A 16,646-nucleotide genomic window follows, 5' to 3' on the forward strand; every position below is an offset into this window, starting at 1 on the left:
AGTTAAGGACAGTTCTTAGCTGCCATGTGGGTGCTGGGAATCAAACCTGGGTCCTCTGCAAGAGCAGTCAGTGCCCTTAACTGCTGAGCCATCTCTCCAGCTCCATCTTGCTGTTTCTTATATTGAGGTTTATAGTCACTAACCTTTACTTATGGAATTTTTTTATTACCTATGAAGATTTGTGTTTGCTTTGCCTTACATTAATCAATAATGATTGGGAATGAGATAGAAATTGTAGGAAAAATAAGGAAGAAAAAAATACATCCAGCATTTTCTCCTGGTTTGCTTAAGAAAGGTACATACAAAGAATGTATAACTGCCTAGTCCATAGTGAAAAATTAGTTAAAATGCAGAAGTGGCTGTCCACCTTGAATACCGTGTTCCCTGTGTTTCTTTACAAGGAACTGAGACAGGGAAGTACTACTTAATCTTTCGTCTCAGTTTCCTTTAACAATAGGAATACTATTATCTCCTATTCCAATCCCCGTTCCTAGCTGCCTCCATAGGATTCTCTTGAAAGTGTGCCTTGCCTGCAGTGACATGTTAGTGTGGGTCTGTGCTGAACTCACCTTTCTTGGAGTAAGTGGTGTAAGTGCAGTCATGGCACAGAAGTGCAACTCCATTTTTTCACTCATAGTCTTGCTCTTTGCTAATGACACAGATGTAACAATAAACAGTGACGTATACTGAGGCCTAAGTGTGCATACCGTGTTTCAGACCTTAGAACATGTGACAGCCTTAGAACAACTTATGAAAATACACCATTTTCACTGTAATCTTAAAGGTGACTTTAAAACTTACTATCTCTTAAAATTTGGAATTAATGTTTATCTTTGATTGATGAAAACTCTCCAGTGTCTATTTGAAATTGAATATTCCTACTACTCTTCTTATATTTTGCCATTTTTAAATGGTAACTCCAAGGCATGACCTAGAGTTCATAACTAGATGTCTCAGCTATTTGACATTCAGGGTAGATGATGGAGTAGAGCATTTGAAGCTATTAATGAATGAACCCTAGAAGTCAAGAACCAGTACAGTAAGTGCCATACTGACACAACCATCTCCTCCCTCCAGCTCTCTGTGACATGCATCCAATGAGAGCACTATTTCTCATTCCCAGAAACCCTCCTCCCCGGCTGAAGTCAAAAAAATGGTAAGCTATGTATGGATTTGCTTCCTTCCCTCCCTTCGTAATTTTACTTTGTTCTGGAGTAAAATTCTGGCCACTCTACTTTCAGTGTACGAGTACAAAAGCCAGCGTGTGCCCAAAACCAACTAAGCTGCATCTATTTTCCTTTTGTTGCTGCTCTTGATAAATTCACTTTCAATTATACAACAACAAGTGACATCTGAAAGCACTGTAATATAGTTTTATTTTATTACTTTAAGGTATTTAAATATTTAGACTCGCTTCTAAGTGTAATATGCTACAGAACATCTTTTTCCATTAAAATGGTAAAGATATGTTGAAGTTTTCTGATGAAACAGGATTTTCAGACGAGCATGCTTAGCTCTGTGGTGCGTGCCTGTAGTCCCCACAACTCCTGAAGCCAAAGCAGGGTTGGTCTCGGAGTTTGAAGCTATTCTGAGTAATATAGCAAGACCCTGCCTCAAAAAAGGGGGGCCATTGCTGTAATTATGTTTTATAAAATGGAAGTTAGGGATACCCCTTTGAATTCCAGAAGAGCACATTAAAAGCATGAACCCTCTCTTCCAGATTTCTTGAATATAATACTGACATTCATGGAGGGCGGTCCTCATGGCCTTCTCTGAAGAAAGCTCTTAGAATTTCAGCATTGTGAAGACATGTGTTTTGGTTAATTTAAAAATCTTTAAGGGGAGGGCAGTGTCCCTGAGAATTTGCCCACTTTGCCCCTCCTGAGCATGGCCTGTCAGTTCTTGTCTGTGCTCAAGCCCCTCATGCCTTCAGGCTTCCTCTCTGCCCTCTGTGCCCCTTTCTTCTTCCTTTGGCTTGTTCTGGAGATGCCGCACTACCATGGTTTTCAGTTTTCTTCTCTTTTTTGAACTTTCTTACTAATTTCCAATTAATTTATGTTGTTTCCTCTAGGTTTTATAACTTCATCTGAAACAGGCAAAAGGTCCTTCCATTTGGATTTGGGCCTCAGCTGCCACTGACTGCTCTTTTTGTGGTTGATGGTCTTCTGCTGTTTCGTGGTTTAATTTCCACTTAGGGCAGAGGGCGCTCACACACGTTTTCACCCATTTTCCTTCACGCTTCTCTCTTCACTGTCCTGGTGCTCAACACAGTTCATGGTCTCTTTCCCACCTTTCTTCTTCTGGCAAGACTTTTTGTTTTTTTCATTCTTTATGCACTCTAACCGTACTCTAGGTAACAGTTTTCTAATTCCATTAAACTAGTTTTTGTAGAGGTTCTAAGTGACTGCACAGTTATAAAGATTTTCAGACCCAGTTAGTTCCTTGCAGTAATAAATAAGCCATGATTTGGGGCACATTGATAGCCAACCCCAAGGATACTAAATAGGAACTGGAGTAACTTGTCTAGCTTGTGCTAAAACAAGTGCTCTTTGCTTTTCTTTATTTTTCTCTTGTCAAATTCTATAGAAGGGAGTCTATACTGGAAAGATACTGAATTAGTACTCTATATTCAGAATATTGTACACTGTCTTCGTTACTTACAGATTTGCATAAACACTTGTGTATAACATGCTGATAGAAAAAGACAGTAGTAGATGGTGAGACATGCTTCTTGGGTTTTTTGGCCATACTTTCTCCAGTTAAACTTGGTAAGATGCCACAGTGATTGATTTACATCACTGTTGTCATTTTACCCAACTATTCTACAGGGTGAAATGAGTAGAGACAGACATAGAATCTTTCTTCCTTTGTGACTGCTGTCTTCCTGCCCACCAAATATAAATTTCTGTTGCTTTTTCTGGAGATATGGCTATCAGAAGATGGTCAGTGGCCTATCTTCTGGAGAATTCACTTATTGATTTTTAAGGAATATACTGTAGATGGTTGATTCCTAAATGTTAGTTTTTGGTTCATCAGAGTCTTTTAATTCAGGAATACAATCTCAAGAGTTTTTGGTCGGTGGTCACTCAGGTATTTGTGGTTTCAGTCAGTTCTGCAAACTGATCCCTGTGGTTACAGGGTTTGGAGATATGTGTCAGGGTATTCGCTGTACAGCAGCATCCAGATTCTCAGGTTCTTCTTTAGCTACAGGACAGGTACTTAGAGTGATTTTGTTTTTGTAGACCTTTCTGGAAGATGATCCTATTTTTCCTTTCTTTTTCTACGTTTTGTAATAGCCTTGTTAAGATGACCCTGTTTCTGTTTGCCCCTTCGTTCATGTACCTATACCCCAGCATGCTCTCTTCTCGCTCCCAACTTTAGAATATCAGATATCCTATCTTCAATTTATGTTAAACACACTGAAGCAGTTTTATTTTTCTATCTCTGTAGCTTGAGGAACAGCTGCTGTTGTGTCTACTTAAGTTTCCTCCACTTTGTTTTCTTTGTCTTCTTACTGAGCCTAACATAAATAGATGTATGCATAAATATTTGTTGAACTGAAAACAATAGTGTGGAAATACAAGATACAGCAGAAGTGATTCTTTAAAGAAGTGATGTAATTAGAACTGAACTAAATTTTAAAGACTAAAGAACTCATTCAACGAAAATTTATTGAATACCTTTTCTGGTATGCCATGGTTAATGTTGAGCACCACTAACAAACTGAAAAACAAAGTTATCTCAATCTGTGCCATTTCAAACCAGTAGAAGAAAAAGAAACCTAAAGTTCATAAGATGTTAAATGCAGCTATCTGCAGGAAAAATGTTCCTAACTTGGGGAATGTAGGGTGGGATGCTGCCAGGAAAGACTTACCAAGAAACAGTCATGGAGCTGAGTCTCAAAAGATGAGTGAGTAAGAATGACTGAACCTGGATCAGTGAGATGGCTTAGTGGATAAAGGCACTTACCAAGCAAGCCTGAAGACCTGAGTTCAATCCCTGGATCCCATGTAAAGGTAAAAGGAGAGAACTGGCTCTACATATGTCTGGCATACAAGCTCGTAAATGCATGTGCATGTGTGTGTGCACACGTGCACACACACTCTGAAAGTGATTAGTGGCACAAATGTAGGTGACATTTCTTGTTCCTCCTTCCCAAAGTAAAACCCGTCATTCATACCTTTGTATATTAAACATTGGGAACTGATCATTCAGCCAGTGCAAAACTGGTTGAAGTGTCAGTAGGTTTAAGAAGTCTTGTGTTTGTCCAGAGGCAGATCCTTTGCTTCTGTCTATATCTGTTCTTGCTTTCTGAGTTCTGGACCTTGATTATTTCTCTGCTACCTGGTAGTGAGGACTTCTGCTCCCTTGCCTCCTCCACCTTCATGATTTAGTGTTGCGCGAACATTAGATTTACTCCGTTCCCTAAATCTAGCTTCTTTTGCATCTGTCTGTGGTGTGTTGTCAATGATACGTTGTAAGTTTGAAAGCGTGTTAAATTATGCTCTGATACCTACTCCTGAGCTCCTATTTATGTTCTTATACTGTTCTCGTGCATTTGTAGAGTTCAGTGAACCCTGAAGCTCTGTATTCAGGCTTGTTAGTTACTGGCATTTTGCAATTTTACTATTTGTGGTAGAAATTGGATGGGATATTATTTGATGATATTTTTCACTTTCTCTTACAGGTCAAAGAAATTTTTCAGCTTTATAGAAGGCTGCCTGGTAAAGAATTATATGCAGCGGCCCTCTACAGAGCAGCTTTTGAAGCATCCTTTTATACGGGATCAGCCTAATGAAAGACAGGTTAGAATCCAGCTTAAGGATCATATAGACCGGACCAGAAAGAAGAGAGGAGAGAAAGGTATTAAGACTCTTTTTATTTTCATTTTTTTCTAATGTGACTTATAAAGGTACATTTTTATTTTTGAAAAATATAAAAGGTATCAAGTTTCATCCCGGCATTTTCAAACAGTTTATTTTTGTTAATTCTTCTCCCCCAGCACCCCCTTTTATAATAATCCCCTTTCCCTCTGGTACCTTCTGCTCCAGCTTATTTCCTGCTTTCTTGTCACATGTATCCCTTTACCACTCCCCTTCCCTCAATAGCTATGTACCCCCGTCTTGTGGTCCCCTTTCTAGTTTTATGTCACATACCTACATTCACGTTGGCGTACATAAGAATTAGAAGATAGGATCCATATCTGAAAGAGAAGGTACAGTATTTGTCTGAGTCACCTGACTTAATAAAATGATTTCTAGATCCATCCATTTCCCTGCAGATTTCATTTTTCTTTATGGATGAGTAAAATTCCATTGTATGTATCTACTACTATACTTTCATTAACCATCTGTTGATGGACATCTAGGCTGATTCCATTTCCTTGATTGGATGTGTCTGTCTCTCTGTAAGAGGGTAGAGTCCTTTGGGAATATGTCTCAGAGCAAGGTCACATGATAATCTTATCTATAACTTTTTGAGAACCTGCTATACTAGTTTCCATAATGGCTGCATTGATTTATACTCCCACTAGCAGTGACTAAGGCTCTTCTTTCCCCACATCTTCACCAACATTTGTTGTCTTTTTTTCATTGATGATATGACCATGGTAACTGGGGTGAGATGGAGCCTCAGAGTAGTTTTAATTTACATTTGCCTAATGGTTAACTAAGGATGTTGAAGACTTTTGAAAATATTTATGGCTGTCTATATTTTTGAGTACTGTCCATTTCATTAATCTATATCTTAATTGACGGGGTTTTTGTTTTAAATTTTTACAGTTCTTTATGTATTCTAGAAATTAATCTGAGGTATAGCTGGCAAAGTATGCTGTCTGTTTGCTCTGCTGATACTGTCTTTGCTCTACTTTGTAGTTTCATATAATCCCTTTGTCAATTCTCCTGCACTATTGGAAGTCTGTTTAGAAAGTTCTTGTCTATAACTACATCTTGAAGTGTTTTCCTGAAGACATTTCATCATTTCATATTTTAAATTAGGCTCTGGGATCCATATGAATTGATTTTTAAAGTTAATTAAATTAGTTCTGACAATCCCATGCATGCATATAATGCAAACTGATTCCTCCACCTCTTACCTCCCTCCCACCTCTCTATGTCCTCCTCTTCCCTACATATCTTTCACACTTCTTATTTCTTTTGCTTTGTGACCCACTGAGTTTAATCAGGACTACCATCTGTTTGACCTGAAATATCCATTGGAGCCTGGTGGACCCAGCAGTAGGTATATTACTGAGTTTTTGTCTAGAGTGAGAGATAGGTATCTAATTTCATTGTTCTACAAGTGGATGTCTTTTTGCCAGCACCAATTGTTGAATAGATTGGGTCCCTCCCCCCAGTGTCTGTTTTTGATGCATTTGTCAAATATTAAGTGGCCTTAGTTTTGTGGTTTATTTCTGGGTTCTCTGTTCTGTCCTGTTGGTCTACATTCTGTTTTTTGTGCTAGTACTGTCCTGTCTTTGTCATAATATGAAGTATTGTGATACTACCTGTCACCTATCATATTTTTTTTCTGCTTAGGATCATCATTTGGTCACTCATCATCTTTTGTATTTCTATATTTGGAATTTTTTAAAGAGAGTTTTTCCAGAGTCTAGTGTCCTTTCTTTTGAGTGTCTTTAAGTTTTCATTGAATAGGCCTTTCACTTCTTGGTTAGGCTTATTCCCAGGTAATTTCTTTTCTTTCTTACCAAGTTTGTTTTTGGTATATAGGAAAGCGACTGAAAAGTAGGAAAGATACTTTTGTATCTGAATTTTGTATCCTGTAAGTTGACTGAAAGTGTTTATCAGACCTGAAAGTTTTTCTGGAGGCATCTGATTTTAAGTTTAGAGCCATGTGGTCTGAGATTAGGGATAAAGTGACTTCTTTTTTATTTTTAATCCCTTTTATATCTTTGTCTTACTGCTCTATTGGAGCATTTTATAAAATGAGTGTGGAAACAGTGAGCACCTTTGTCTATTTCCCCATTTAGTATAATGTTGTCTGTAGATTTGTCATACATAGCCTTTATTGTTTTGAAGTATTTTCTTATGTTGTGTGTTCCTAATTTCTTCAGGACTGTTTTTTTAAGGCAGAGTCTCACTGTAGCCCCGGCAGACATGGAACTTACTCTGTAGCCCAGGTTACAAACTCATAGAAGGCTGATTTTCCTCTCTTAGTCTCCCAAGTAGCAGGATTACAGGCATGTACCACAATGGCAGGCTCTTCAGGACTTTTATCATGAAGACATGGTGAACTTTGTCAAATGCCTTTTCTGTATTTGATTTCTATCCTTAAGTTCATTTATAGCATATAATTATATTTGTTGATTTGTATATGTTGAGCCAGCTTTGTGTCCCTGAGATGAACCCATCCTGGTTGTGGTGTGTGATCTTTTAATATATTCTTGGATTCAGTTTGCAAGTATTTTGTTGAGAATTTTTGCATCCATGTTCATTGGGGAAAATGGTCTTTGGCATTCTTTTGTTGTTGTTATAACTTTGTTTGATTTTGCTCTGAGGCTGATACTCGCCTCATAGAATTAGTTTGATGGTGTTCTTTCTCATTCCGTTTTGTGGAACGCTGCGATGCATTGGTGTTAGATCTTCTCTAAAAACTTGGTAGCATTTTACAGTGACTCTGCCCTGTCTTGAACTTTTATTTGTGGGGAGACTTTTAATTACTGCTTCCGTTCAATTGCTTATATAGATCTGTTTACATTATTTATATCATATGAATTTACTTTTGGTAGATTATATGAGGTTAGAAATTTATCAGTTTCTTGTATGTTTTCCAGCTTTTTGGAATAAGTTTTCAAAGTATTCCCTAATGATCTTCTGGATTTCATTGGACTCTTGGTAACCACTCACTTTTTATCTCTAATTTTATTAATTTGGATCTTTTTTTCTTTTTGTCAGTTTAGCTAGGAGATGTCAATATTCTTGATCTTTTCAAGAACCAGCTCTTTGGGATTAATTCTGTGTATTGTTCCTTTGGTGTCTATTTCATTAATTTCTGCTCTGATCTTTGTTATTTCTTGTCATGTGCCGGGTTTGGTTTTGGCTTCTTGCTTTTCTAGAGCTTTGAAGTGCATCATTAAGTTATTTATTTGAGAGTACTCTGTGGTTTTAATTTGAGCACTTACAGTAGTAAATTTCCCTCTAAGGCCTGCCTTGACCATATCTCAGAGGGATTGATGGACTATGCTATTGTTTGCATTTGTTTCGTTCAAACGTGTAATTTGAGGCCAACCTGGTTTACATACTGAGGTCCAGAGGAGCCAGGACTGCTTAGAGAGACTCCTCCTTCCCTCCCCAATTCCTTTTCTCCTCCCCCCTTTCTCCCTTCCATTCTTTGTCTTCCTGTAGTCCTAGCTGACTAGGACTTGAAATGTAGACCAGGCTGGCCTCAATCTCACAGAGACCCACTGGCCTTTGCCTCCAGTGTGTTGTAATTAAAGGCATGTGCCACTATGCCTAGCTCTAGACTCTCTAAAACAAAAAAAGTATAGTCTCCCAAGGCTTCTATTGTTATCTAAGATACAAGGATGCCCCCCTCCCCCGCTTGTTTAGTAGCTTATAATATGATCATTTTAGAGAAGGTTCCATGTGCTGCTAGAATATATATTTCCTCTCTTTTGGTTGGAATATTCTGTAGAGATCTGTGAAATCCAGTTGCTCTATTGTAAAATTTAATTTCATAGTATCTTTGGTGAGTTTTAGTCTGGAGGAATTATCTAAATTTCATGTCTTTTAGTGTTTTATGAAATTGGGAGTCGCTGTATTTAGTGTGTAACTCTTTAAGATTTTTATATCTTCTTGATGAATTATAGTGACTATCTTTTCTGACTAGTTTTGGTTTGAAAGCTATGTTATCAGATGCAGTGAGTACGCCTGCTGTTTACAGCGTTCATTTGCTTGGTAAGTTGATTTCCAGCCCCTGACTCCATTTCTGGGCATCTTTGTGTGTTTCTTGGAGACAACAGATAGTTTAATCTTGTTTTTTAAAAATATTTTGTTATTTTTCCTCCTCCTGCACTGTCATATAAGTACCGTGTGCTAACCGATTACACAACTGGAGCTCCATATTTTGTTATTTTTATTTTTTGTATATGAGTGCATTGCCTGCATGTATGTAAGTGCACCTGTGTCAGAAGAGGGTGTCAGATTCCCCTTGAACTGGAGTTACGGATGGTTGTTAGTCACCATGTAGATGCTGGAAATTGAACTCAGGTTCTCTGTAAGAGTAGCCAGTGCTCTTAACTTCTGAGCCATCTCTCCATCCCCTGGATCTTATTTTTTAATCCAGTCAGTTAGTTTGTATCTTTTTGTTGGTCAGTTAAAGCCATTTGCATTTGTGGTTATGATTGAGAGGATGTTGCCATTGTGGTTTTGTTAGTTGGTACTTTGGCTGGTTGGATTATTAACATTGATTTCCCTTCCTCTTCCCCGTTACTATTAGGGGTTTTCTCATTTGCTCTATTGAATACAAGTAATTTTTTTCTTGGCTCCTGGCTCCTGTTTGTTCTTCTGTTTCTCTCATGTTTCCTGTGTTCTTGTGAATAAAACAACTTCTTCCTCCATGTGTAGTATTCCTATAAGAATTTTCTGTAGTGCTGGCTTCATTTTCATGAATTGCCTTAATTTGTGTTTGTCTTGAGATATCCTTATTTCTCTATCAATTTTGAAAGATAACTTTGCTAGGCGTAGTAATCTTACTTGGTGATTATTAATTTTCAGGGTTTGAAATATATTGGTCCATGCTTTCCTGCCTTTTAGGGCTGCTGCTGAGAGATCTGACATTATTCTAGTATTTCTACCTTTTTGCTTAACTTGGTCTGAAAACTTTCCTTTAGTATTGTTTCTTAGCTTTGTATTTCGATACTTTGTGATATATGAAGAAAACTTCTCTAATCATGCCTATTTTGGGTTCTTAGGTTTAGATATCAGTTTCTTTCTAAAGAAATTGGAAATACACTTGCATATATGTCAGTGCACCTGTGTCAGAAGAGGGTGTCAGATTCCCCTTGAACTGGAGTTACAGGTGGTTGTTAGCCACTATGTGGGTACTCAAAATTGAACCAAGTCCTCTGTAACAGTAGCCAGTACTCTTAACCTCTGAGCCATCTCTCTATCCCCTGCCTTTGTTATTTTGTGTATTTGGAAATTTTTCTGCTGTGTTTCATTGAATAAATTGTCTGTGCCTTCCGATTTTATGTCAGATCCTTCTTTAACTCCATAGATTCCTAGCTTGGGTATCTTCAGTGTCTCCTAGGCTTCTTGCAAATATCAGTCATGATACTTCATAAACTTTGCTTTCTATGTGTCTGAATGTTTCGTCTTGACTTTACTCCCCCGTCCCTGAAATTCCCTTTTCTCTGTCTTCTCTGTTGATGATACTTTCTGGTGTGCTTTTAGTTGATTATTTTTTTCATATCTAGAATTTTTGTTTGCTTCTTTTTTAGTGTTTTATTTTCCATGCTGAACTTTTCTCCCATATTTTTTGATTTCTCCCCCAAGTCTCTAGCCACTCATTTTGGTGGTGGTTTTGTCTAGGTTTTGACTTGACTTCCTTTTCATTTATCTGCTTATTTGAGTCACGTTTATGCTCAGAGTTGCTTTGTCAGAGTAGGACCCAGTTCTTTCTGACATTTCAGTTACCTCGGTGATTTTGGTTTCCATTATTGGGGAATTATAAGGTTGGGACTATGTCCTGGTGAGTTTTTGCCTCTTATATTTTTGTGTCTCTTTGTTATTTTGTGTATCTGTTGGAACAGATGTGTCTTCCAATTTACATTTTTCTTCTCTGTCCCACTGTCTTAATTTGTTTGTTTATGTGAGTTCTCCTAGAAGGGCTGTCATCCCTAGGAATTAGTTTCCTGTTGTACTTAGTGGAGGAGGTGGCTATAGTTCCACTTGCTGATTCACCAACAGTCTTGGCTTTGCCTGCTGTAGGAGACTTGTGCGCTTTGCTTATGTCCTCATTAAGGTTCAGACAAAGTGGCTGACATCCTGGTTGGAAGATGTATAGTTTATGGAGGAAGGCCTGTCTCCCCAAGACCTTTTTTGTGCTCACAGAGCACTGGGCAGCACTTCCTTGTAGCTGGACCCCAGCAGTGGTCATCGGGAAGAAGATTGTTTTTTCTCACTTGCAGTCTTGTGTTCAGGTCCCCTGCCCACACTTTACACATGAACTCTTGTGCTTCCCTGTTTGTGTCTGCTCTCCATGTTTGCTTTTCACCACCCTGGTTCTTCTCTTTATTTACACCTTCAATTTTTTTTTTCCTTTCTAGGCTCTTGTCAACTCATGTAGGTCACACCCACCCAGAGGCTCATGTGGTCAGTGTTCACATGGATAGTCTGTCTCTCCTATGTAGTCAGTGATTGGGCCTGGGGTCTGATCAGATGGACCAGTGTGCACAGCCTAAACTGATAACAGTTTGACAGACCTTAGTGGCCAGGGTGGTGGAATGCTTTTCTACTCTGTCCTTGAAGCACGTCTTCAGTGCCACACATTTTACTTTGCTGTGGAGTGTTTCCTGGATCTGATTCTCTTGGGGGTTTTTTAACATCTCCAGTGCTCTTAGGCTCCTGCTCAAGGACCTCGTTCTTGCCCTGTCACTCTGCAGTAGGTGATATGCTTAGGCATCAACCATGTGTGAACATGGACAAGTGTGGCGTGCTGCTTACTGATGGGTCCTTTCTGTCTCAGCAGCTTGCTTTTGTCTTTGCACATGCTGTGTCCTCATGTCTGGAGTGCCCCATTTTCTCTCTGTCTAGTAAGGTGCATTTATGGTTCATCATCCTCTTCACTAATCCATCCCAATGGCTGCTGGCTTACACAGATCTTCCAGTAACTTCATAGAACAGCATTTGGATAGCAGTTTTCATGGACTTAGGATACTCAAATATGAAGACCAAAGAAGAAACTAAATGGAGCAAGTCCAAGGCAGTTAGAAGAGTTGATCGAGAGGCCACTGGTGTATGTCAGTAGCAGAGTGCTTGCCTGGTATACGTTAAGATCTGGACTTGATCTCCCAATCTACCTACCTACCTGCCCGCCTGCCTGTCTGTCTGTCTACCCACTTACTTACCTCCCTCCCTCCCTCCCTCCCTCCCTCCCTCTCTGTCTGTCTCTCCCTTTCTGTGTGTGTGTATCTGTCTCTGTCTCATCTTTTAAATTTGGTATCAAAATATATTTTTGTGGATTTGCCGGTGGTCTTAGGCCACTTTTCTTGTGTGTCACCTTGTACTCTCTTCACAGAAAACCCCCATAAGAGATTTTATAAGTATAGAAGAATCCACTCTCCTGTGAGGAGTAGCTAGCTCAGGAAATTTCCTACCATCTGAATTTAGTGTCTTATCCCCTCTCACAGGTCCTCTACTCTTTTTCCGCCAATGTTGTTTCCTACCATTATGTTTAGGTAATGCTTGCCTGTGCAGGCTTATGTCAGGATTTGTAACTGTCCTGTTTATCTTGTCCTTTTCTCGTAGATGAAACTGAGTATGAGTACAGTGGAAGTGAGGAAGAAGAGGAGGAAGTGCCTGAACAGGAAGGAGAGCCGAGGTAACAGTGGCAGTGGCAGTGTCCTGCTTTATGAAAGGTTAAGCCTCATGCTGGTGCTAGCACTTTATAATGCTCCTGGATAGTAAATAATCTAAGCTAGCTTTGCACAGTGCTTTACTGTCTCCCATTCTGTCCTCCTGTATGACAAGTTTCTATAAACAGCTCCCCACCCCATCCTCTTACCCAATTTTGTCTTTAAAACCCAGTTACATGTTTTGGGCTTTGTAGAGAAGGTTGTTTTTGTTATTTACTTCTCCAGAAGGCACAAATAGTCAAGGTCTTATACTGGATAGTCTTGCACACAAAGAAATGTCCTATTCATGGGCCAGCAGGGCGACCATTGAAAAATTCTTTCCCAACACTTCATTTTTCTCCATCATGCAAATGTGGTTACCAGGCATTTGGCTTCCTCCGTTAAGGGTATGTTCTTTCTTGATCCATTTGATGGTCTATGTTTTGGTTTATCCCTGGCTTCCCAAAGTGCAGTAAAGTAGAAGGTTGAGAGAATGAAGGAATTTTTTTGATTTACTAATGCGTTTGCCTGACAATCATTCATGATGCCATTACCTATGATTGAGTCATGGAGCAAAAACAAAATGGAAGGATGTTTTGAGACCCATGAGAGCCATGTGCTGGAAAATGGAAGGTTGAAGAAAGATAAGTGTTTATTGAAGAAATTCTATAACAACTTAAGTAGAAAAATTGATTCCATTTGAAACAAAGAATTTTAGAGGAATTAGAACTGATTTCATGAGCAGTGTAATTGTTTTCGGAGGATAATGAGCTAATGAAAGATAAAATGAAATGAATTTAAGAAGTTATGTTGCCTTACTATTCTGTGTTATGTAGGGGTGGAGGGACAATGCTAAGCCAGGGACAATGCTAAGTTTTCTGTGTAAAGGCCCTTCACAAGACATACTGTAGACCCACTGCTGTCCCTGAGCATGAAAAACAGTGGAAGGGAATACAAGGCAGGCCTGATGGTTGGCCAGAAGCTGAAGTACCAAAGAATTGTTCTGATATTGCTGTGTAATGATGGAAAATCAGGGCCAGAGGGAGAGCAGTGAAGTGAAAGAAGGCGATTTCAGCCTTCCGTTGTACAAAATTTGAATTGATGTCAGAATTCCAAGTAGAAATGTCAAAGAAGCCTCTAAAGCTGAATTTTAAGATATAGCTAAATGATAAAGGAACATACAAGCCTATTGAATTTATAGATACAGTGATCCTGCTGGGCTGAACTCCCAGATTCAGTCAAGGGCCCCATGAAGAGAGTGAAAGTAGAAGGGGAATAGGATGCAAATGCTGTTAACAGGCCAGGGTGATAGTGATATGCATAAACCCGAGAGCCCTGCTTCCTCCAACAGTTCCATCGTCAATGTGCCTGGAGAGTCAACTCTACGTCGTGATTTCCTGAGACTGCAGCAGGAGAACAAGGAACGTTCTGAGGCTCTGCGGAGACAGCAGCTTCTGCAGGAGCAACAGCTCCGGGAGCAGGAAGAATATAAGAGGCAGCTGCTGGCGGAGAGGCAGAAACGAATTGAACAACAGAAAGAGCAGAGGCGGCGGCTAGAAGAGGTAGAAAAGGAAAAGATCCATGTTGGTCTCATTTTTTTCAGATACCCCAAGGAATATTCTCTGTAGCCTGTTGAGATAATATCTGTTCCCTGGTGTAGTAAGTCAGTGCACTTCTCAAGAAAAGCTTCTGCCTTGGACTGGCAGGCTTCCACATGCCTTGAGGCCCTAGAACTGTTTACCTTCCTTGTAGAAAATGCCTAGGACCTAACAATTTTACTCATTGGTATTTTGTAAGGTGCAGGGCTCCAGTGTCCTGAAGATGGCATCAGACCCAATTTTCAGCATATTTCCATCGTGGTTAACTTGGCTTGCTCAGACTTGACCTAATTTCTTTGCCATTCTTTGCTTCTGGATCCTAGTTTATATTTTTCTAAAACTTCAGACTTTTTTTTTCTAAATGCCTTAACTTTAGATGGATTTAAGAGTAAGACATTCAGACCATCAAGATGGCTTAAAGGGTATAGGCACTTACCACCAGGTCTGCCAACCTGAGTTCGATCCCCAGGTCCCACATGGTATAAGAAGAGAACCAATTCTCACAAGTTTTCCTTTGACCGTCACATATATGCAGTTGCATGAGCATGCTGCATTCCCCATAAATATAAAGAAAGAAAAGAAATTTCTTTAAGTAAGAAATTCAGAAAACAGAGTATTACTGAAAATAGTTGTATTCTGTGGTAGGCAAAGTACATTTTTCACTATGCTCATTTAAATCATTAATATGTTCAACACTGGTAATGTAATTTTCTATAGTTTTTTTTTTTTTTCATTTTTAAGAAACATTGTTTCCCTGTAATTCACTTGAAACTTAAGAGTCTTTAGATTTTCTTTTCTTGGTTGCCTTGTTGTCGGTGCCACAGTCTCAGATTTCTCAGTCATAATCATTTGTTTCCATTTTATTTTCTATCCTTGTTTTCTTCTAGTAAAAGCATCACCAAGAGTAAAGTCCTGTAGTGATATTTTCCAGCAGGATTCAGTTGTGCTAATAATGCATGCTATTACAGTTTACTTAACAGTACATTTTGGCAAGGTGTCTTTGCTTCATTTTGTGTATTTTTTCACCGTTTAGAAGACAGTGCTTATTTCACTAAGGGAGATACTGGAAATTTTCAGCTAGGGCTTTTAGAAAACATTAATATGTTGAAATATATTTAAAAAATTTTAATTGTTGTATATCTTATACAGAACATCTTAATAACTTTTATACTCCCTTCCCCATTGGGATCCTCCCATAGTGCCCCCCCCACTGGATTTCATATATTCTATCATTCATGTTAAGGCCTATCAAGTCAAGTTAGTATCCCCTGATGTCCTTCAGTGCACATTCATCCACTGGAGTCTAGGCAGCCTATCTAGAGTCATTCCCTTAAAGAAGATCAGCTCTTCCTCACTCTAATCAGCTGCCCAATAGTTTTTCAGCTAAGATTGGGACTTGCTGCCCATTTCTACAGTTCTGTGCTGGGTTTTTGTCTGCTTAAGTTTGCATGGGTCTTATGCATGCTGACACCATTGCTGTAAGTTCATATGTGCAAGGTTCTAGGAGCGTGTAAGATTCTGTGTCCATGTGGTCATGTACCTCCTCCCATGATTCTTACAATCTCTCTGCCCCCTCTTCCCTGAACCCTTGGTGGGTGAAGTTTAATATGGAAGTCCTGTATGAGGACCCACACTCTGCAGACTCTTATTTTCTACACTTTGGCACTTTGTGGCCCTTTGTGTTCATTGCCCTCTTGCATGAGGGATCTTCATTGATGAGAGTTGAAACATGCATTTTTCAAGTAGATTCCACTAGATTCTGTATGCCTTGGGAATAGAGATTCCATTGTAGATGAGTTGGGCATTTCATAGGCAATCTCTGTGTGTGACCAGTTGTGGAACTTTGTAAAAGTCTCTATTTGTTGTAAAAGAAGCATCTTTGATGTGTAGTGACTGGCATACTTATCTGTAAATATAAGGATCCATATTTAGTACATACTAAGAAGTTCCATTTGTTTAGGGATGTGACAGCCTTGGGTTTTTCTCCAAGATCTATGAACTCTCCAGTCATGTGTATTTGGCTATGTTTAGTGCCACAAATGAGTTCCCTCCCATTGAGTAGTCTTTAAGTCCTGTTAGATAGCTGTTGATTAATCCCAAGATGAAAGTGCCAGCACTGTACCAATATAGTTTGCTGTTCCGGTCATTGTTGTGGTTATTAGGCCTTAAAGCTCAGGTTGGACCATCAGTTGATGTTCTTCCTTAGTAACTTGCATGGTGCTCTCCAAAGCTATGAGAGCTAGCCTTCAGGCTAAAAAATATTTTTACTTGCAAATTCTTTATAAAATATTTAAGACTTTCCTCAGTGTTCTGCAAACAGACCAGAAACCTTGAATGGGTTTGGAGGTTTATTCAAGGTACACAATAATTATTTGTACTTAACTAGGATGTGAGGCTCTGGATATTACTCATACTATGTTTTTGTGGTGTTCTCCTTTAACAGGTAGCTCAGTTACCCCACGTTCTTATAACGT

The 16,646-nt window shown here is 39.1% G+C and overlaps 1 protein-coding gene across 26 annotated transcripts in view; it reads left to right on the forward strand.

Annotated features, from left to right (window-relative positions):
• Nucleotides 1-16,646, forward strand: part of Map4k4 (mitogen-activated protein kinase kinase kinase kinase 4) — a 177,235-nt gene that overhangs the window by 123,490 nt on the left and 37,099 nt on the right. For all 26 annotated transcript variants that reach the window (XM_008845884.3, XM_008845887.3, XM_008845889.3 and 23 more), the window contains exons 9-12: nt 1,078-1,156; nt 4,688-4,863; nt 12,489-12,561; nt 13,926-14,136. In XM_008845884.3, coding sequence (XP_008844106.1) covers nt 1,078-1,156; nt 4,688-4,863; nt 12,489-12,561; nt 13,926-14,136 — 539 coding nt within the window. The remainder of the gene's footprint in view (nt 1-1,077; nt 1,157-4,687; nt 4,864-12,488; nt 12,562-13,925; nt 14,137-16,646) is intronic.

Source organism: Nannospalax galili, unplaced genomic scaffold (genome assembly GCF_000622305.1).
Source record: "Nannospalax galili isolate Female #2095 unplaced genomic scaffold, S.galili_v1.0 scaffold182, whole genome shotgun sequence".
NCBI lineage: Eukaryota > Metazoa > Chordata > Mammalia > Rodentia > Spalacidae > Nannospalax > Nannospalax galili.